Genomic DNA, 21,897 nt, shown 5'->3' on the forward strand with positions numbered 1-21,897 from the left:
CTCTTTTCTTCAGGAAGTCTCTAATCACCTGTCCTCTGAAAAATGGAAGATTCAGAGCCCCCAAGTGCTCCACAATCTAAGCAGGACTAACTGCTGCTATGAATGGAGGCCGTCAATAAAACAGCACTTTTCTGTCTCCGTTAGTGCCTGCGGCTTGAGACCGTCCCAGTGGGAGTCTTCAAGCTATTTATGATGTTGTCGGTGAAATTCGTAGGTAGGGACAAAAGGTGGAAGGAGAGAGGTGTGAGGTGGGAAGTGCAGAAGTAGGAAAACTTTTAGCAATTGAAAAAAACCCGGCAAATGAAGCCTAAACAATGGGGAAATGAGAAGCTAAAGCAGGCAGCATTTGGAGGAGGTGACAGTGCCCAACAGACTACATATATCGGCAGCGCTGGAATATACTGGCAGAGCTGAGTGAGGATGGTGGTCAAGAGTTGTCAGGGTTGAAATGTACTTGCAAAGGTGGAATAAGAATTTTATGTTTTCCTGATGTGTTATTACACCTTCCCCACCCAGGTCTTCCTTCTCCCAGGAGGAGCTACAAACACACCTGTTTACATTATCTTTACAACCAGAGAAGAAAAATGTAGTTTTGCTTCATTGAGAACTTCCCATTAACTGAAACAACAGACTTCAAAACACTGACACATCAAAACAAGTGTTGTAATGGGCTTCAGAGCCAGGATGAGGAGCATGAATCTTGGTATCATTGGTATGAACTGGTACCGTGGGTCTTCCAGCTTTGCCTCTGGCACGGGTTCCTATTAAGTGGACACAGACATTTATGTTAGCCATTTCTTTTCAGGGAACTCGGAGGCATTTCAGGAAGTTGTCTTGGATATCAGAGTGCCCGTTCATCTCTGTGTCTGTGTGGTCCCTGGGCCTCTTGTCAGATGAAGCAGCCCAGCCTTCTGGTGGATCTCAGAAACGAAGCAGCCTGAGGTGGTGTCAGTATTTAAATAAGATGCCTTTATTTAGTCTGCTTCTGTTTTAGGTGTACCTCAATTCTGGTAATAGATACTATCTTTCACATGGGTAAAACACGGGGGCTCTGCAATGAAAGCCAGCTGTCTAAGCTGATCTCATATGCCTGTTTTTCACTACAGGCAGTGCTCAATGTGGTTCCAAGGGGATGCTCTTCTCCCTGGTTTGTACCAACAGCATTGCCAGGGCATGCTGCGTTTCTGATGTCCTGGCTACCTGTGGCCAAGGGACATTGCAGTCTTGAAACCCTTTTTGAAGTCATGGTCTCATTGCCCTGACAGATGCACTAGGTTATGTGATGTCCACTGAAGCCCGATGGATTTGGGCGCACACGAGAGCCACTCCGTCCCTGAGCGAGCCTGGCCTGCAGGCAGCAGACCGACAGCTTGCTCTGCAGCAGAAGGGGTGGACCAGGCTAGGACATGGATGCTTCCGACGGCCTCAGCATAAAAGATAATGTCACTAACACTTGGGATAGGAAGGTTGTTAAAGTCAGAAAAGCCTTGGCATTTCCAGTGATGAGAAAATGAGGCAGCCAGGCCTGTCCCCACCTGCAGAGGCTGCACTTCCTCACAACCCCTCTCCACCTGATGAGAAGGCAGGACAAGGAGGGGATGCCCACACCCCATCTCCCTTCCATGGCTTGCATCTCCTCTCCCCATGCCTTGGAGAAGGAATATGTGAAAGGATGCACGTTTTGTGTGTCATGAATGGAGCTTAGCGGTATCAGGTCCTCACGAGGGCTGGAGGCAGCCGTGAGGAGGGAAAGGCAGCCTGCCGGGGTGGTGTAGCTCTTCCCTGGCACGTGACCCACAATGTTTACCCCACATCCAGCAATGCTAATAAGGAAGAAGCTACGGTGCCCTCACATCTCACATCACCCCCCTGCTTCAACTATCCATCATATCCTTTATCCCAAGCACAGGACTCATGTCAGCTCTGCCTGCCTGCCTTCCGCAGCATTAGACGTGTAGACCATGAGGTCCACGCCTTCATGGGACGGCAAGTGTGCCAGACAGTCATGCAAGACAGTGTGCAGAAGAGGAACATTTTATGCAGAAATGGCTTCAGAGGGGAAGGTTCCCCACAGTTGGCTCAGGAGACGGCACCTTCTGAGGCTGTGCTGGGAGAGAACTGTGACAGTGAAAGCCTGAGAGATGGCCTGGCTTCTTCATCACCTGAGGTATGTGTCCGTGTGTGTGTGACGGACTGTAGATAAATGCAGGCACTGACTTGAGGGTGCTGCAGGCTGGAGCCATCCAGCTTCACTACTCAGAAATGCCACCGTCAAGATGAGCCCAGGCACACAGCAGCAGCGAAGCACAAGGAGGTATGTGCTGGACACCTTCAAACCAGGAGCCATTCGAGAAGCTTTCCTTTTGGGGCTGAGTTAGAAACTGGAAATAATAATAATGTTTTCTTTCCTCATCAAAGTTTGACTGGGCTGTATCATCACTAAAGCATGGACAGACCTTCCATGCAAGACGATGTTAGATAAGACTGTTTACTTATTATGTTGCTATATTAACTCTATTGCTCCGGTAACTGGTTATGTCACCACAGACCCTGCGGCAGTCACAGATCACTTGTTTTCCTCTGGACCATTAATGTGAAGTTTGCTTCCCTTTAGAACTGATTTTCTCTTCTAACTCCCACTGCCCAAACTGTCATTCTGTTTCCTTCAGTCTCTTTAGTCATCCTCCTATAGACTAGTCTTTGCAGTGGCAGTTCTTTTAAGGAACCTCTAATGCCCGTGGTATTGCAAGAAAGCCTCCTCTGCCCCTCGCAGGAGAACCCCTTGGCCTGGGCAGCAAAAGCACCACTGAATCTGCTGGTGCTGAGCAGAGACCTTTTCTTGTGGTTGGTGGTGACATTCACAGAGATGGCCCGGTATTTCGTTTCATAGAATCACAGAATGGTTTGGGTTGGAAAGGACCTTTAAAGATCATCTAGTTCCAAGCCCCCTGCCATGGGCAGGGACACCTCCCACTAGACCACGTTGCTCAAAGCCCCATCCAATGCAGCCTTGAACACTTCCAGGCTTGGGGCATCCACAACTTCTCCACATGATCCACATGACCTGTTCCAGTGCCTCACCACCCTCACAGTAAAGAATTTCTTCCTAACATCTGATCTAAGTCTACTCTCTTTTAGTTTAAAACCATTTGAGGAAGAGGAGCCTCTATGGTATGGAGGACAGCCCAGCTTCTACAAGAAGATCTGACATCTTGAACCTCGTTGGGTAAACATCCTTAAAAACTGTGGAGTCCTTACAAATTCTTCTCCCCTTCAAGACTTTTCCCTAATAGTGTCTTTCAAGAACAAGAAGCCCAAGAGCATGAAGTAGCATCATGCCTGAGGGTCAGCTGCTTTTGGTGGTGCAACCCAAGGGAACTCTGTTTTCAACAGAGCTAGTTCCTCTGAAGAAACAGTCCTCCGACAGTATGGGTTGATTGCCCCACGCAAGTGACCTGAGGCTCAAAGTGAGTTTATTGCCCATGCAGTTTCAGACAGCCAGCAGTCTGTCTAGCCAAGTTTGCTGAGACGACAGCCAACACCCCTGTGTGCTGCCTCTTGCTACTAGGGAGAAGGGGAGGTCAAGCAGGTAATGTGCAAAATGCACGTGAAGGGGTGGGATCAAGGAATTCATTTTGTTTCCCTGAACAGTAATAAAAATGCCCTCAAGATCCCAGTGCACTTGCCATAATATAGTAAGACCACTATTAGCACCTTATACTATTTAATAAATATGCTGAGTAACTTTGGCAACAGTAATCAGTAAAATTGCATAGATAAATCACAAACCTGACCAGTCAGCAGTGTGAAACAATAGTAAGGAAACAATACATTAATTCTACTTTCCATGTTAAGTTTGAATTTGGGCATCTCTCCCTAATACCTGCAGAAGTCTTCTTCAAACATTGTAGATCCATGTGGCTATCAAAGGAGTCTGTATTTCTTTATTTTGTATTTATTGATGAGTGGAGAACAAAAACCTCATCTATTATTTGGGGGCCAGGGGGCTGTGAGAAAGGGAAGAACAGAATAAATTTGTGGTCTGAAAATGTATAATGCCTTTTTTGATCAGGTTAGTAACTCAGGAAGGCTTTGAAAGAACAAGATTAAGTGTAGGTTTTCAAACCCAAATGACTCTGATAAATCCAAGTTATAGAGTAGACACTTTTGGCACCTGAAGGCAGTTCCTTGGGCTTGGGGCCCCTGGGAATCCCGTAAAGCATCTGCAGAGGTTCCTTGAAACTCTCCTTTGGTCTCCACTTATGATGGAGCCTGCCAGGTGTCTGTCAGGGATGGAGGGTGGTCTGAGTGGGTGTCTTGTTCAGCCAGGCCCCACACGGTGTTTCAAAGCCTGCTTTCTTCTTTGCATTTCCCATTTTGAGGACCTGCATCCACAGAGCCCTCAAACACAGCACACCCACCCTTCAGCATCCTCCTTCCGCAAACTTACATTCTTAAGGTTAAATATTAGCCAGCACCAGCTCACACACATAGGATTTAGCATTATTACTTACGTAAATGTCTAATTACTGAAGGGAATTTCCAAGGGAGGAGGTGTAAGCTGCTCAGCCCCTCCGATGTCGTGGAGGAGCTGGGGCACGGAGCGGCTGCGTGAGCGGTGGGCTCGCCTCGCCCTCCTCCCTGCCCGCTGCCAGCACACAGCCCATCACGGGGCAGTGGTGGGCAGCGATTTTGGACCCACAGTCATCACAAGTTTTACCCAGTTCTGCCATCTTCTTTGCCCTGTATCAAAGGCACCCGATATATACTGTATCATGAAAACTTGCTCGGCAAAGAGTGCCAGCTGCTGCGGCGGGGCTGCTCTCAGCAGAAGGCAGCCCTGTAAATGACTTGCTGCTGACCTTTGATTCGAGTACCAATATTTAGCAAGCAAATATTTATAAACCACACCATTAAGAAGGGAGGCACAGCTTTACCATGGGGAACTCGGGCAAGGGGTGCTGCTGAGATCATCCTGGGCTGTGCAAGGGAAGGGGCAAGCAGCTGCCTTCTCCTCCTCTCCCTCTCCCAGCCGAGCAGCCAGCCCTGCCCATCACGCCCACCGCAGGGAAGGGACGGATGCTTGAACCCCACCAAGGTGGATGGCTGCTGTACCGAGCAAGGCAGGAGCTGTAAAGCCCTGGAGGGCTGGGTGAAGCTGTTTCAACCCCAGAGGCAAAATAATTAGGGCCATCCCTCCTGCTCCCGTTGCCTGCTGCCCCGCTGTGTGATGGGGAGGCCACCGTGCTGATCCAGCCGCCTGGGGTGACCCCAGCTGCATGGCTGGCCCCAGGGGACTGGTCCCAGCTGCTGGCCTGATGCTGTGGCTGGGAGCCACATAATGACGAGTCTTCAAGAAATCAGCTGGTGTTGGTCAGGTGCAGCAACAGGCCAAGAGGGTATTTTTCCCTCGGGAGTGGTGTGGAATTAACTGGTGGTCAGTTTATAATTAGGTGTTGCACTTAACAGTATTCTTTCTGTTGGATTTTTATAGTTTTGTCTCTTCTTTTTTAAACGTGAAAAATAATCAGTCTTAAAATAATTTAAAAAAAAATTACCTTGGAAAGAGCGATCTATAAAAAGAGCAAACCCTTGCCAGGTGGATGCCACAGCCGCAAGCCCGAGCCGCAGAAAGCCGGGTTGCAGGCTTCCCTGCTCCGCAGCTCCTCAGAGGTTAACCAGGGTCTGTAAGCAAAGAGCTTAAAGAAGGAGCCCGGCTTAGTGCCTGGGTGTCTCGGGCTGTCCCGGGGACCTTCCAGCAGCCCCTCCCTCCCAAAGGCGATGCTGGGCAAACAGAGGCAGCCCTCGCCCCCCTCCCCACGCAGCGAGGAGCCGTTGCGGGGGCAAACTGGGCCCGGGCTGGGGCGCAGGGCCACCGCAGGAGAGGGTGTTTCGCCGCCGGCGGGCACAGCGCCATGGGTATATAAACCCCGGAGCCGCGGCCCGGGAGGATCGCTGAGCGCACCGCGCCGGGCCGTGCGAGGCGGCGGCTGAGCCCCGGTGTGAGGAGCGCGGGAGCAAGCGCCCATGGGCCGCCTGCTGCTGCTGCTGCTGCTTCAGGCAGGTGAGTACCACTTCTCGGTCCCTCTCCCCCTCCACGCCTCCCCCCATCCCGGGACAGCTTCTCCCCTCTCCGGCAGCTTTGCCGGCTTCTCGGTGTGGGGTGGCCAGGTGAGGCAAAAAGCACCGCTCGACTCGTTTCAGCTTCATAGCGAGGGGCTGTGTAAGCGAGCTGCCTGCCCGCTTTGCTTGCCTGGTGGTTTACATAGCTGCTATAAACACTGCATAAACTGTGGGTCGTTTTCTTTTTGAATGGTTTTCTGCTTTGAAGTTGTTGGTGTCTGTGTTTCTTCCTAGAGGTACCCTCTTTTTGCATCAGCAACTGTGGAGTAAGCAGTTCTCAATTCATCTGAATTAAAAATATTTTTTTAAAAGCCTGTTAAAAAAAGACCTAAATGCCTGCTAACATAAAGCCCCTACACACAAAGGCAACACGACACTGAACTGGCAGGTCTGAGGTTATACCTGCAGTACCATTTTAAAATAAAAAAAACAAGACCTTGCCTTAATCTACAGCAAAGGCTGCCTGTTTAAACAGGAGACAGAAGTCTAAGTTGTCAGATCCACCGCTGCTCACCTCCCTGCAGGTATGTTCTCTGCTAAGGTGTGCCGTTAGTAGTATAACTAATGACCGGTCACACCCCTAATGGGAGATGTGGCTAAATGCAGGCTGCTGTGGAGACTCTGACTTTTTCAAGGCTTTCCCAGCTGTGTTGGCTTGGCTGCCCAGCACAGAAAAAGCCATTTCAGTTCTTGGTCAAGTTATTAGCTGTGCAACTGAATATTGAAATGTACTTGCTGGGGCTGACCTCTCAGCTGCAGCGACCCGCCATCGGCTCGAAACCCAGCCAGCTTTCCCAGAACAGAACGGGACCATCGGAGGCCGCTGGGATGCCCGCCTTATTTCAAGCTCTTGCGGAGCACACAGCCCTAAGCACACTAATTGAGTCTTTTGGATTCAATTCTCTTTGGGGCTTTCTCTCCACTTCCACGAGCAGCTCTGCACTGTAATTACAGTTCCTTGATCTTCAGAGATATCCCCAAAAGAAGAATGGCCTTTCTTCTTCTGGGTGAGGTGCCACCTTATGCCAGCCTCGGGTGTTTGCAGCCAGCGGCCAGCAGACCAAGTCCAGCAGTCCTGGTTTAAGAGGTCAGTGAAAGACAGCTAAAAAAAAATGCAGGCTGCTCGTCAGGAGGCCTGAACGTCTACAAAGAAGTTTTTGTCTCCATTGGAACATTTTCAGGGTCTGCAAAACAGCAACAGGTTGAAAAAGCAGGGTTTTTAACCTGAAATCCAGAGCAGCTCCCTGCTTGTGATTTCCCCTGGGGTGCCCGAGAGCCGAGCCCCTTTTTAACACCAGAGCCCCTCGGTTTAGAGAAGGGAAATAGGTGGTCTCTCCAGTTTTGAATAACACCCCTCTAATGTGTTTTTAGCATGAAACCTGAACACTCAAGTAGTGTTTAGGTGAGCAGAGTAGTTACTTTTTCAGGAATGTGCATTTAATCCCCGAGGAATGCCCTGGGAAGCAGAAGAAGGCTGTGTGAACCCCCCGCACCAGGACAGCCAGAGGCACCAATTGCCAGGGCAAAACTGGTGGAGGGCAGCGCCCGTTCCTGCTGGGGGCTCGGGCTGCAGCGAGGGAGCAAAGCCCTGCCCTGTCCTTCATGGGGAGCGACCCTCCTTGTCCTCCTTGGGGTTTGGATCAGGCTAGGAGGGCAAGCTAGACCAGGAGACGCAGCGAGAGGCCCAAGCAAGGGGATTAGAGGCCGGGTTTTAAAAGGAAAGCAACTGTTTTAATAATAGTATTGAGTCCTCGGGTGGTTTAGGGGATTAATTAGTGTGTGTTTGCACAGCACTTTGAAGAGGTCAAGCATGCTGCAGTAGCTGGGGGCAGGTGGCAAAGCAACTTTGGGGGCAGGTTCCCAGTTCCCAGGCATCACCTCCCTCTCCACCCAAGCGTGCCACCAAGCCCCCCCATTTTGGCAGGCCTTTCCCTTCTGCGCAGGCGGGACAAACCGATGGGTTAGGCCCTCTGTCTGAGGGGCTGGGTGCTACTGGTGAGTAGCTTTGCCATGCACAATAGAGCAGTGCAAAGTGCACTTGGTCTTCACAGTTAAACCCAGGCAAGAAATACTCCTACTGCTATCGTTAGTGTGATAAGCATCAGTGTTTGCAGCTGAGCATCACGTTGGTGTGAGTATTAGGGCCAGGGTACTCTTGGTTTCCGTAACAGTTCCTGCAAGGTAGAGTCTGTGGTTTCTAAAAAAGTTGCAAATTAACATGTGAAATCACAACACTGTCTGAAAGACTGGTAACTCCAAAAACTCCAGCCTGGTTTGGGTGGCCACCCGCACACTTCAGCTGACACAGAGCTCCTTTTGTGTTTTGGGGTTTTATTTCCCCCAATTAATGCAGCCAACCTGATGTTATGACTTAAATGGAATGTAATAACGGAAGCAGATATAAGCGTTGCCAGTACTTCCAAACATTCAAAAGAAAGCTGATATACATACATCTTGGCTAACATAGGCACTCTGTCCTTGACAAAGTGTACCTTACAGGCTCAGGGACTTGTAGCTATCCCTCCACACAAATTAATGGTACTGGCAGCTTTTTGCCATCTGGAGAATGGGTTAAAATATCCTGAATAGCAGGGGAAACTTGGGTAATAGAAGACATCTAGGGCAACATAGAAACCCCATATTTTTTTTTTCCATAGAGCCTGGGTTAAGTCTGGTTGTGTGCTTGTCCTCTGTTGCTTCATGTCCCACTTGGGACCACAGCATAGCTAGTAAGCTTTTCCAGCTTTGGAAGCTCTGGGGTGCAATGAAGCCCAGCTGACTCTGCATGATGCTGGCACAGGTCCTGCAAAGCTTAACAGCTTGAGCTCTGTGATGTGCAAACCTGGGCACACTGCTCCCCCGTGCAACATAGCTGCAATCACATACTAGCGCGCCAGAGCTAGTAGGTCTTGCTTGAATTGAGCTCCCTCTGCAGAAATGGCCTGCTTGGGTATTTCTGCATCTGCCTCCTGGTTATCCCAGCCCTCAGGTAAGGCCCCTGCAGAGTCCCCTTTGCAGGCTGAATGTCACAGCTAATTAGATTGTCAAGGCTGCACCCAACCACCCAGTCAAAACCAAAAAAAATCCCCCTTCAAGGACTTTAAGAGAATCGGTGTCAGGCACGTTCAATCCTTGTGTGTAGCCATGTCCTGTCTTTGCAGTCTGGAAAGGTGCTCTGGGAAAATCCCATTCACTGCACACCCGAGGAATCATCGAATTGGCAGGAGCTATCTCGTGTGGCACGGGACGGTCTCCCTTGGCATATATCGGCTACGGATGCTACTGTGGACTGGGAGGACGAGGCTGGCCTAAAGATAAGACAGACTGGTAAGAAGAACCTCAACTATATGTCCAGAAGCAGTGCAGGTCTCCCCGCGCTTCCCTGTTTGTGCCACTGTGACTCCATGGACTTGCTGCTGCCTTGTGGAGAGGGAACTTGGTATATACGAACAGCACTGGGGAATTGTGAGTGAGGGCCCACGTATTATTTGGGGTTTGAATGAAGGCTTAGCCACCTTCTGGTTGAGACCAAAGCCCTTGGGACCTTATACTATGTGGGGTGGGTGGCAAAGGAGAAACCAGGATATGATTTCCTGCAATAGCTGCATGTTTAGTCACAGAGAGCAAGCCCTGCCTGAAAAAAAGGGGAGTGATCAATGTGTTTGGAGGGTTATTTCAGCCACGTCCTGAAAATGGCAGCGATGGGAGTATCACTGTTTATCCTCTGGAAGAAATTCAGATCATTGCAAGGAGTAATCAAACCTGTTGTCCTCATTGCCTGTTAGTTCACACTGAATCGAGGAGGAACAACAACAGGGGAGAGCACAGTGTTGTTCCCCCTTTTTTTGTTAGCGGGGAAGGTGCTGTGCTTGTTATTCCCGGGGCTACAAGCAGCGAGCCCAGGAGGTGTTGCAATCAAAAATTTCTGTCTTGCACTTTGCGATTAGCATACATGTAAATCTTGAGCGTGGTGGACCCTTTATGTGCTCTGAGCCCATTATTTGCAATCTTGTCTGGTTTGAAACCTGAAAGACAGAGCACACAAGTCTGTCTATCTACAGTCAACAGGCCAGGTGTTGCTGATAAGCAAGTGCTGCTTTTAGCAGGGGTGAAGGCAGCGTGCAGCTCGCTGGGAAGGAAACCAAGCTTTCCAGAATGTCCAGCTGTTGGACTCACTTCACATCGCTACACCACCAAACTTTGCTGAATTGGCAGGACAGAAAAAGGGAAAAAAGGAAGAAAAGATGGCAAGGTTAAAGTCCAACTCCTGTGGGCATGAAGAGCAGGTGGCCTTTAAAATTAGTGGAGCTGTCTTCATTAACGCAATGAGATGTTTCGCTCCCAAAGGCCTCTTGCTGCATCCCTGGTTTGTATCTATGAAACATTTCATCTATGGAACAGTCAATACAGGACTTACAAATGATGAGTAACTGCCTGCAAAGTGTCATAGATTGCAGGTGTAGAGCTTTCTTTTAATTTTCATTAATATCTCTTGTTATCACGATCTACTGCAGTGTCTTTAAGGTGTTTATTATTTTTGCTGGCCCTTTTGCCGCTCTGATAATCAGGCCTTTAAAGTAAAACATGATCTCATTGATCTGGAGTACTTCTTTTACCGAAGGGCTGAGCAGAGCCATCTAAAAGCTGCTTACCGTAGAGGGTGAGTGACCCCTCCAGATTTAGGCAACCCTGGGGCTGCCCGTGGCCAGCACTCCTGAAAAAAAGACAGAGTAAAATTTGGGCACTGAGGGAGCTGACAGAGGAGCTCGCCCAACCACTCTCCATCATTTATCAGCAGTCCTGGCTAACCAGGGAGGTCCCAGCAGACTGGAGGTCAGCCAGTGTGGCACCCATCTACAAGAAGGGCAGGAAGGAGCATCCGGGGAACTACAGCTCTGTCAGCCTGACCTCGTGCCGGGGCAGGTTATGGAGCAAGATCATCCTGAGTGCCATCACGTGGCACATGCAGGACAATGGGGCCATCAGGCCCAGCCAGCAGGGGTTTATGAAAGGCAGGTCCTGCTTGGTGAGCCTGATCTCCTTCTATGACATGAGGACCCACCTAGTGGGTGAGGGAAAAGCTGTGGATGTTGTCTGCCTGGGCCTTGGTAAAGCCTTTGACACCATCTCCCACAGCATCTCCTGGAGACACTCATGGCTCGGATGGACGTACTGTTGGCTGGGTAAAAAGCTGGCCGGGCCCAAAGAGTGGTGGAGAATGGAGCTACCTCCAGCTGGTGGCCGGTCACAGGTGCTGTTCCCCAGGGCTCGGTACTGGGGCCAGTCCTGTTTAATACCTTTACTGATGATCTGGATGAGGCGATGGAGTGCACCCTCAGTCAGTCTGCAGATGACAGCAGGCTGGGGGGGTGCTGATGTGCTGGAGGGCAGGAGGCTCTGCAGAGGGACCTGGGCAGGCTGGACGGGTGGGCCAAGGCCCCTGCATGGGGTGAACACGGCTCAGCGCCGGGTCCTGCCCTTGGGTCACAGCAGCCCCACGAGCGCTACGGGCTGGGGAGCCGCCTGGGGGAGACGGGCCTGGGGGTGCTGCCTGGCGGCCGGCTGGCCACGAGCCAGCAGTGTGCCCAGGTGGCCAAGAAGGCCAACAGCCTCCTGGCTTGTGTCTGAACCAGCGTGGCCAGCGGGACCAGGGAGGTGACCGTCCCCCTGCCCTGGGCACTGGAGAGGCGGCAGCTCGAATCCTGTGTTCGGCTTTGGGCCCCTCAGTGCAAGAGGGACGCAGAGGGGCTGCAGCGTGTCCAGAGACGGGCAGCGGCGCTGGGGAAGGGGCTGGGGCGCAAGGCTGGTGAGGAGCAGCTGGGGGAGCTGGGGGTGTTGAGCCTGGGGAAAGGAGGCCGAGGGGAGACCTGACGGCTCTCTGCAGCTCCCTGACAGGGGCTGTGGGCAGGTGGGGTCGGTCTCTTCTCCCAGATAAGAAGTGACAGGACAAGAAGAAACAGCCTCAAGCTATGCCAGGGGAGGTTTAGATGGGATATTAGGAAAAATATCTTCACCTAAAGGGCTGTCAAACATCGGAACAGGCTGCCCAGGGAAGGGGTGGAATCACCATCCCTGGAGGTGTTTAAAAAACACACAGATGCAGTGCTTGGTGATGTGGTTTAGTGATGGACTTGGCAGTCATGCCTTAATGGTTGGACCTGATGATCTCAAAAGTCTTTTCCAACCTAAATGATTCTGTGATTCTATGAAAATACGGCCACATGTTCATCAGCCAGTGATTCTGCTGCCATTTGATTTCCATGGGATGTGGATTTTATCCCAATGGCAGCAAATGAGACTCTGCAACTGGAAATGTCTCAAAAGACCAGATAGTTTGTAAAAGGGAAACTTGATCCTGTAAGTGCATTCATTATTATTTCTTACCTGTAATGCTTGGGGGGGGGGGGGGGGGGGGGAATAAAGGTTTTTAATTAGGTTCTTCGCTAGGAAGAATTGGTAATGCCCCACTAGATTTAGCCCTAAAATTCTCATTTTATGTTTGCTAGAGGAATCTTTTCATATCTGTTACTGAGAACGACCGCTAAAATCAGTGTCACTGAATGCCTGTCAAAGTGACCCCATTATTTTCCACATTTGTCATTCTAAGAAAAGAAAGCAGCAGAGTGGCAAAACTACCGGCTGTGAGTGACAAACACTGTTTGAAATTACCCCCTTGACACATCTAGGTTAGTTGCTGAGACACTTACAAAAGGAGTAATTTCCTTATGAGTAATTCAGTCAATCTGTCTAGACAGGGCTAGAGTGCTTCTAAGCACCACTCTTTTTATGGGGAAAGAAAAAAGCCATAAAGTGTGTAATCTTTTTATAAGGTTTATTCCACACACTGGCTTTGTGTAGTCAGTAATTACCTTTTCTCTTTTGTTCCACTCTCACAGTCCCATCACTTCAAGATAAAAGGGCATCTTTTCCACATGAAGTCAATGGATTTGTTTCTCCTTCCCCTTTCTGTTCCCTTGGATTGCTGCAGCACCCGTTTCGTAGAGCAGGACCTGAAGGTGCTCAGCATCTCCCTGAAAACACCGAATGCCATGAAGGGCAGGATGGCATATATGGCTCATCTAAATCCTGGTAAACTCATAGGGGAGTGTAAGATTTCCCCTCAATTGATGAGTTAAAGCAAAACAAAAAGACACACAGCAGTGTTGGTGGTGTTAATATGACAAATAGGACATGACAAATTCTTACCTTAATGGCATTTGGTCAGCTGCAGGGGTCTGGCCGTCTGATCCCTGTGGGCCAGCCGGAGCTGTCTGTAGCCATTAGGGCTGTCTTGTAGCCCAGATTGGCGAACAGGTTGCTTACCAACTAGATGGCATGGCTGTATTTGTTTTCCAGACCTGCTGACCAGTGCTCTGCCATAGCGTTGGCTGACTGTTCGCGTTGGTCTAACCGAGCGTTAGCAGGTTATTAAATGCTTAACATCATGCTCTGACCCAGGTGCAGGAAAGGGCATGTCCAGACAGGAGGGGACCATCTGAAGGTGGCAAAGGGCAACAACAGGCTTCCTCAGTCTTCATTCCCTGGCATTTTTTTCAGTGCATCTTAAAGACATATTTGTAAAATATGAGCCAAAGTCGTCTCACTTTGTGTTGGTGTAAGCTATGTGTCGCCCAGCTGCAGTTATAGATATCATCAGGAGGAGCTGGTGTAAGGGGAAGCAGAATTGTGCCCCAGATCCTGTGATCCTGCAGAATTTATGCAATCCTCTGGTTTTGCCAAGGCAGATAAGAAGCAGAGAGTTCTCACAGCTAGCTAGCACACCTCTCTAGTGCTCATCTGCTTGTCCTTGCCTGATTCACAGACCATCTTTTGCCCCTCCAAGTTCTGTTCTCACTTCTCCTACCTCTTTTTCTGGTTATTCCCTCTGGCTCTCCATGACGGGCAATTTCATTTCCTTTGCACACAGGCTTCTAACTCCTCCCTTTGCCCATGTACCTTTGTGTTGTTCCTCCTCCCCACAATTCTCCATCACTCCAACACAAAAAAAAATTACCAATTTGACTACTGATTCACTCCCCAGACCTCACAAGCCCTACAATCCCTACAGCTGGCACTCTGCCTCAGCTCAGCTCCACCGTGGCCTCTTGTGCACAGTGTTCCATATGCAAGACACCAGTGAAGTGCCTGCTCTGCTATCTCTCATCCCCCTGGGGATAGATGAGGCTGTGCTGCACCTTCAGTTATGTTAGCTGGGGTGCCCTGGGCTACAGCAACTCCTCCAGGTGATGTATGTCCCACTTGTAGCTCAGTGCCATAGTCCATCCCTGTTATCATGTGACACATTGCAGAGGGACTCAAATGTTGGAGAAAGGAAGAAAGCAGAGACCTTCACGCTTTCCACAAGGCTGCAAATTCTTCTTTCCTTTGGCCGTTCACATTTAACCTCTTCAGGTCAAGCCCAGGAGTGAGGTGTTACTGGACCAAGAAAGATCTGACCCACAGCCTGTTACTGCCGGCATGTCGAACAGAACTGGTTGTCCCATGGGCTGAATAAGGTCTTCTCAATTACAGCAACTGCTGTAACTTCTCATGGGAAAACTTCTAGATGCATATATCCCATGGGGCTTAGTCCCATTTTGAAGTCCTTTGAGGAGCTGGAATGGAAGGAGAAACTAGACTGCTACTGCTAACTTAAAATTTCTATGTTTCATGATGCAGTGAGTAGTCTGGTCATAACCATTACACAGGTTTCATCTTGGCAAGCTGACCAAAAAAAGGCATTTAGTTTGCAGACTCAGCTGTGAGACGAAAATGCTACATTTAACTACTAAATCGAGAGCTCAGTCAGTAGGGAAGGCACACTGGACTAAATCCAGCCTGTGTGTAATCACAGGGGTTACATGAAAGCTGAGTTTGATCTGACTGGTCTGATTCTGTTGTCCCTTTTGTGATTTACCTGATCTGGTTCCAGTGATTTTGTTAGAATTTGTATCAGTGGTGGATCTTCTTTGCACTTAAAAAATTGGTGGGGTTTTTTTTTCCCTGTGCTTTGCCATCTTACAGAGCCCTGCAGCCCTCATATCCATAAACCAATTTCTGAAAGGGCAAAATCCTTCTGCAGCAGAGGGTGATGAAGGTCTTGATGTTCCTGAGCTATCAGGTAAGGTACTGCCAGCTCCCAAAGAGGGCCTGGAGAAGCCCTGCTTCCAGCACAAGGGACCTCTATCCTTCTTGCAGGGTTATTTCACTTTTCTAGAGGGACATAATGATGGATCCCAGACTTTATTGGCTTTTCAGGTACACTGGCCTCGGGTCTTGAAGCTATCAAAGTCTTCAGCTGTATTTGGTAATCTATGGGCAGCCAGCACACCACGCTCCCTTTTGCCCGGCTCATCAACCTTTTGAACAGATTAACATCTAAGACTCAAGAGCTTCTCTACAAGCTGTTCCCTTGTCATTTACCCCCAAGATCAGCCTGCCTCGATGCCTCCCAGTCAGTAGGGCAGTTTCTCTGTAAAGTCCCAGTGATCTTGCAGGGACAGCTTCTGGAAATGTAGGAGATCGTCCCTCTCCGGCTCCAACCTCTGACCTCGCATCTTTGCTGAAACAACCTTTCTTATTCGGCAGAGGACCTCTCTAAGTGCTGAATCTTTTCTTGGTGTATTTTGAGTCACTAAACTACCAGAATAAGATTCAACTGGGGTCAAGTTTTCTATAAATTCTGAAGTAATTGGTAGCAGGAATTATCTCACGGACTAGTCTGTAGGACAGATGTCATCAGCTGAGCTAGTCACCCTCAGCCCCCTCTACGGTCAATGAAAAGCATTTGCACTTTCAAGCGCAATGTTTTTCACCTATGTTAGATCTCTGTAGTATGATAATATGAACTGTGCCCCAAACATGCATAAGGGGAATATAGATCAGTGCCTCAGATGTAGGTGTTTGCATTTAGCAATCTGAAGTTAACTGATATGAATTCCATCATTGAGGCTGATGAGTTTGTAGCCAACCCTCGGAAACTGAATGGGCCAAAGAGCACATGACAGGTCCAGGTGAACTGCAGAGATGAAGCTGCTTGGTGATGCTCAGGAAGGCAAAAAACATCCTGACTCCAAATTCTGGGATGGGTCTAAGCCTAAGCTGGTGAGCCACGATCACAAACATTACAGGAACTCTTCAGCTCCCTTTCAGTGAGGTTACCATAGAAACACAGAATTACAGAATTGTTTAGGTTGGAAAAGACGTTTGAGACCATTGAGTCCAACCATTAACCTAGCGCTGCCAAGTCCACACCTGTCTTTCTGGCAGCAAAATCTTAGAGGAAGAAGCACAGTGGTCATGGGAACAAATACAGCATTAATGAGCTCCTGAGCCATGTGAGCTTTCACAGAGATGCCAGGATGCTTGGTTCATCAACAGATGATTTACTGACAGGCTGGGGCAAACATTGCTGTTGTGAGCAACGAGTGCAGCATTCCTGGAGTACGTGCAAGCACCCCTGAGCAAAACATGCAGGATGCAGGAGGACACCCAACTTTACCTTTATTCTCTCCCAGGTGTTGCCACAGGCACGACTGCTGCTACGACAAGGCAGAAAAGGAAGGCTGCAGCCCCAAGGCACAGCGCTACCAGTGGGCATGTGAGCAGAACGCGGTGCAGTGCGGTAAGGCAATGCTCGCTCACGCTGGGCACGTTTTGCTCCCTCCGCTGCAGGCACTATGCTGACCGAAGGGCTTTGTGGGCTTCAGAGGTAGGTCTGTGTGTGCTGGTTTCAAAGCCGCTTTAGGCAACGTCCATCCTCCCTCAAGCTCTCTGCCCATCCTTTGCCTGGATCTCTAGGCTTGCCAGGAGTCCCCAGCTGGAGCTGGGAGGAAGGCTGGAGGCCGGCACCACCTCTTTCAGGTAACCTGGGTCCTCCCCAGGCTGAAGAGTGGGAGTGGGGGCCGTGGAGCCCCCAGGCCATCTCGGTTTGGCAGAGATGCAGATGCCTCTCTGGAGGCGCTCTGCTCACTCGCATTAAGCATGCCTGCTCCTCACCAACCTCTTCCCACAGCCGTGCAATGGTCTGCAGGGACGGTCTTCCTGTGGCAGTATTGGCCTTCCCTCCAGCAGGACTGTTCACTTTTTTACTTACCATTATGTACCGCTAGAGAGGAGCCATGCTATTACGCATGGCTGCAAGACAGGTTAATTACGGTGCCAACCTGCATCTCTGCCTCCTGCACAGCTCCAGCCTAAAGCCTTAGGGCTCCAGAGGGGATTTGGAAGTTTGCAGAATCAAATGTTCCGGAGTGCTGCAGGCATACAGTGAGTGTAGGCTGTGCTCAGCTCTACAGCTGGTACCCAGTCAAGGTCTTGAATTGCACAGTCACAGCCCGTCAGTGGCTCGCACCAGTTTGTTTTGACATACACCAGATGACTTGAGTCTTAGAATTTGTCACTTCGAATTTCTAAGTCTCAAAAAAGTCCCTGATGGTAAAATCCATTGTAGAACACTTTGAAAGTTTGAAAAGAAACGCATGAGAGTAAAACATGTCCCCATATCATCAAAGCTACTTGCCTGATCGTTAGAAGACTATTTCTACCTTATCAGAAGACCATATTCTACTGGTGCAACTCTCAGCCTCTCCAGCAGCAGAAAATCTGCCAGTAGGTATTGGATGGGGCACGGCACATCTGCAGTTGCTCTTTCCCAAGTGCCAGAACAGCCTATTAAATACAAAGTGCTGGCTAAGGAATGTATTGCTTTAATGTATAACTGTTCTTCCTCCCACTTACCCATATTTCCATAGCTGACTGATATTTTCTGCTAGCTGTTTTTATAGGGGAAAAAAAAATATTCCTGTTTCTTTTTGCTGTGAAGGAACATTCTTAGCTGCAGATGTGAGATGGATCATCAAGTTCATGAGACATGTGCAAAGTATGTTCCATAAGAGTGCACGGGGCTGCAGTTGCTCCAACCTGGCTAACAAGCATTGGTTAAAGGAATGCCATTAATTCCTTAGCGGATATCCAGGCAAGGCCTGAGCAGTATCCCTCAACTGCACTCCACAAGCCCTCAGCAGGCTTCATTCCCCCTGACATCCCCACAATAGAAATGTGTTCCAAAGGCAAATTTCCTACCCCAGGCTACAGCACAGCAGGTTTTACCGAGGTGTGGAGTTGTACTGTCTGATCCCATTCAGACAAAAGGGATGACGAATTAAATTTCCAGGCGTGCTTGCTGGGCCAACAGCAATGATGTCCAGAAAACATTAGAAGCAGAACTGCTGCACTGTCTTTTCTATGCAAAAGGAAATAAATGCCTGTTGCCTAGCACTGTATCATATACACAGATACTTTCAGGTAAATTAAAAATAAAACTAATTTTACCTGGGACTCCTTTTGCTACTGTTAGGCAGTTTTGTTTGTGGAATGAAAAACGTTGACAAAATCTTCAGTCCAGCTACACCATCACATGTAGGCAAATTCCGTTCAATAAATATCTGGCATATAGAAAAGGCTGTCAGTTGTGAGTGCTGGTCAAAAAAATCATTCGGCTCTAACAGAAATTACTACCAAGCCAGACACTTGTGCTCACATTAGACATACAGTGGCTGGCATGGCATGGAAAGAACACAAGGAGCAGAGGGGCAAGGAGAACATCAGGCAAGACTGGTAGCTAAGAAAAAAATGGCCTTAGTGCTAAAGTCATCGTCAGTGGAACCCCTGAAACACTTTTTACCAGTAAACATGATTCTTCAGACAAGCTTAAGAAATATGGGCTTTTCGTATTTATCAGATACACGGTTAATCCCGCAAAGTTGAGTGAAATCTGCAAGGATCCCTGTACTCATTGGAGTTGGTTTTGGAGCAAAGCCTACGTGCACTGGCATGAAGCTAGGCTTTACACTTTGCCTAGTGCAGGGTTTGGTGGGTGTTGGATAATCTATAGTAGCAGCCTCCAATCAACAAGGCGCTGTGCTCTGAAAGAATATTAGCCCAATGGCTGCATTTAAGCCACCTATAGATAGGATGGGGTTCATTAACTCAAAATCGGTCATTTGCAAGTAGCTGGTTGCTTTGATGTTCCTGATGGTCCTTACCTAGTCGTGTAGTCATATAGTTGCATTATATATCGTTCCAGATATGGTTTTGATCAGCTTCATTAGCTGCTGACTCATAAAAATCAGGTACCTGACCCTGCTGCAGAGTTCCTTGGCTCCTCTGCCATGATCAGAGAGAGATGTAAGAGCAACTCAGGGAGCATGAGTGAAAGATGCCTGATGGGTGCTTCCATGCCTTCAAATTTCTGAATGTCCCTCTGGGAGACTCCTCCTTTCAAAGCAGGATTTTTTTTTTTCCTTTTGAAATCAGTCTGATTTGCAGAAGGGAAATGAACTGACTGAGAGAAGATGGAATATTTTTAGCTCAGTCTAAGCTAAAATTTTATAATATATTTTTTTTTAGCTTTGCTGAACTAAGTCCCCATGGTTCACACAGCCCTAGAAGTGGGGAGCACTCTGTGCTGGGCAGATTTTTGTGAGCGTTGCCAATTTACTTTTAGCTGCTACTTTCTGATGCTCTTGGTCACAGTTAAGACCTGTTGACAGAGACAGGACAGGTGATGGTCAGATCCACACACAACGCATTAGTCCTTCTTTCTTCCTGCTCCCACAGCCTCTGTTTTCTAAGAATTTCTTCATTAGGGGGTTGTTACTCCTAAAACTGTTTCTTGCCTTCATCCAATACAGAATCTCTCATCCTCTGCTCACATTTTCTTTTGCAGATAACCTGACAGACCGGTGTGAAAAAATGGTGTGCCTGTGTGACCAAGAAGCAGCCAAGTGTTGGGGAGCAGCCCCATACAACCCACACTTCATCCTTTGGCCAGATTTTTTATGTGGACAGACTCATCCCACCTGCCATTTCAGATATAAGGGGGCAGAATAGTCTTTTTAGGACCTTTCTTCTAACCCTCTGAATTTGAGGGTGCTGGAATAAAATTTTACCTCTTTTATCAGAGCTAACAGTGGTGTAAGAGAACTTCTGTCAGGCCAGGGTCTATGGGGAGGGAGAGACAGGGTCATATAGGTGCTGAAGTAAGGATAAGATCCTGCTCTGATTGCTGCCTTGGCAGAAAGAGAAGGTTTGGTATGCAGGGCAGTGGGAACACATTATCTGTCACCAAACGGCTTTTTTGTCCTTGCACATTGCCTGACCTTCAGCTCCCATACATTTTCACATGATCTCAAAAATACATAGAGACTTCTGCTGGACTGACTTGCAAAACAAAACAAACAAACGAAAAAACCAAACCCAGATTCCAACTCTGTGAAAAGACGCACCAGCCTTTGAAGGTCCAAGATGTCCCAGTCTGGAAGCAGAGTGACCCACTTTGTTTTCCTGGACCCGCAGAAAGAGAGGGGACATCAGAGAGGGAGGATGCCTCATTATCCCTTGTTTGTGCTCAGAGGAATTCTGCTTCCTATCAGAAGGAGAAGCAGAGTGTGGCCCAGGGCAGGGCTCCATCCTTCCTTGCAGGGGGTCTGTGTGCAGGGTGGGTGTGCGTTTCTTCGTTTACATACCAGCTGTCTTATCCCTCATGTTCCTGCCTCACAGCACCAAGGACACATCTGAGGTGTGTTCAAAGGTAAGCAGAGTTACACCAGGCTATTGCTGTTGCAAGGCCAGCAAGGGTTTCTGACTTCTACTTACTAGCAGGCACACCCATACCTTGCAAAAGAGCGTGTTCCTCGCCTGCTACACATGCTTCAGAGCTAGTAGACTGCTCTCCTATACATATAGGAGATGCTCTCCTCTATTGGCATTTCCCCATGTCACTGACCACCTGGGAATCAATTGTTGTCATGTCAGGAAACAGGGGCTATGGAGAACATTAGGCGAGTCAAGCAAATTTTTCATCGCTCCTTGGTTTTTTAAGGGTACTAGAGGCTTATATTGAAACTCTACGTTTCCTTCTGGCAAGAGTAAAACAATAACCCATTCTTTCAGCCAGGAGTAGCTACGTTCAGGTGGGCCTTCTTTGCCTGTAGGCTGGAGCAAGCCAACGGGACAAGAAGCTCTGTACTGAGAGGTGCAGGCAGATGGGAGCCACGGTTGCACACACACCCCCCCCCCGAGGAAGCACCAGAATCCATTTCCTTGGGCAGGTGTTAGCAGCTGGAGAGCTGGGGCACCCGCGTCTGTCAGGCTCCTTCTGTCTCTTCTGAAGCACCCAAACTTTGAGTACCAGCTTTAAAATAAGAAGTAACGGCAGGGAAAGGCCCAAGGTACCTCAGCAGAGTCTGAATACGGAGATGTGTGACCTAACTAAGTGGGGTTTTGGCAGGTGTTAATACAAATTTCTTCACGGAAGACTGTTTTGCTCCTTGCTGTGGGAGGATGCTGCATATGCCACTGTGGCTGTCAAAGCTGCAGGAAAAAGAAATGGACTAACCGAGATAAAAATGCCAAAGACACCATGTACTGAGGCAAAGGCTTTTATTCCATCTAGAGCTCCATTTGTGGCTCACAGGGCATCAGACGTTGTTCCACTTCTAGGCTTTACATTTTCCAGTGACCTCTGTAACGCTGTACCTCAAGCTACGCTGAGCAAGAAGGAAAGAGTGAGCAAGTGATACGGAGTTAGTACAACACAATAAACTCTTGCAAGGCTTCCTGGCCAGGAAAGAAGTTGTGACTTCTGTTCATGCAGAGGGTTTGCAAAGGGCTGCTGCTGCGTGGGCAGCATCAACCGAGGGATGCGGGTGCGCTGCTCAGCAAGGGCTGGAAGACCCTCCCCGGTGAGGGCAGGGAGCTCCTGGCCGTGTC

At 48.9% G+C, this 21,897-nt stretch overlaps 1 protein-coding gene across 1 annotated transcript; it reads left to right on the top strand.

The window, feature by feature from the left end:
- Window positions 1–5,662: 5,662 nt before the first annotated feature.
- Window positions 5,663–20,088, top strand: LOC101923767 (phospholipase A2-like). Its single transcript, XM_055809182.1, has 4 exons — window positions 5,663–6,064; window positions 9,285–9,450; window positions 16,641–16,747; window positions 19,853–20,088. Exons 1-4 carry the CDS (start codon window positions 6,028–6,030, stop codon window positions 20,014–20,016), a joined length of 474 nt encoding a protein of 157 aa, XP_055665157.1. The 5' UTR covers window positions 5,663–6,027; the 3' UTR covers window positions 20,017–20,088.
- The last annotated feature ends 1,809 nt before the right edge of the window (window positions 20,089–21,897 follow it).

Source organism: Falco peregrinus, chromosome 6, assembly GCF_023634155.1.
Source record: "Falco peregrinus isolate bFalPer1 chromosome 6, bFalPer1.pri, whole genome shotgun sequence".
Lineage (NCBI taxonomy): Eukaryota > Metazoa > Chordata > Aves > Falconiformes > Falconidae > Falco > Falco peregrinus.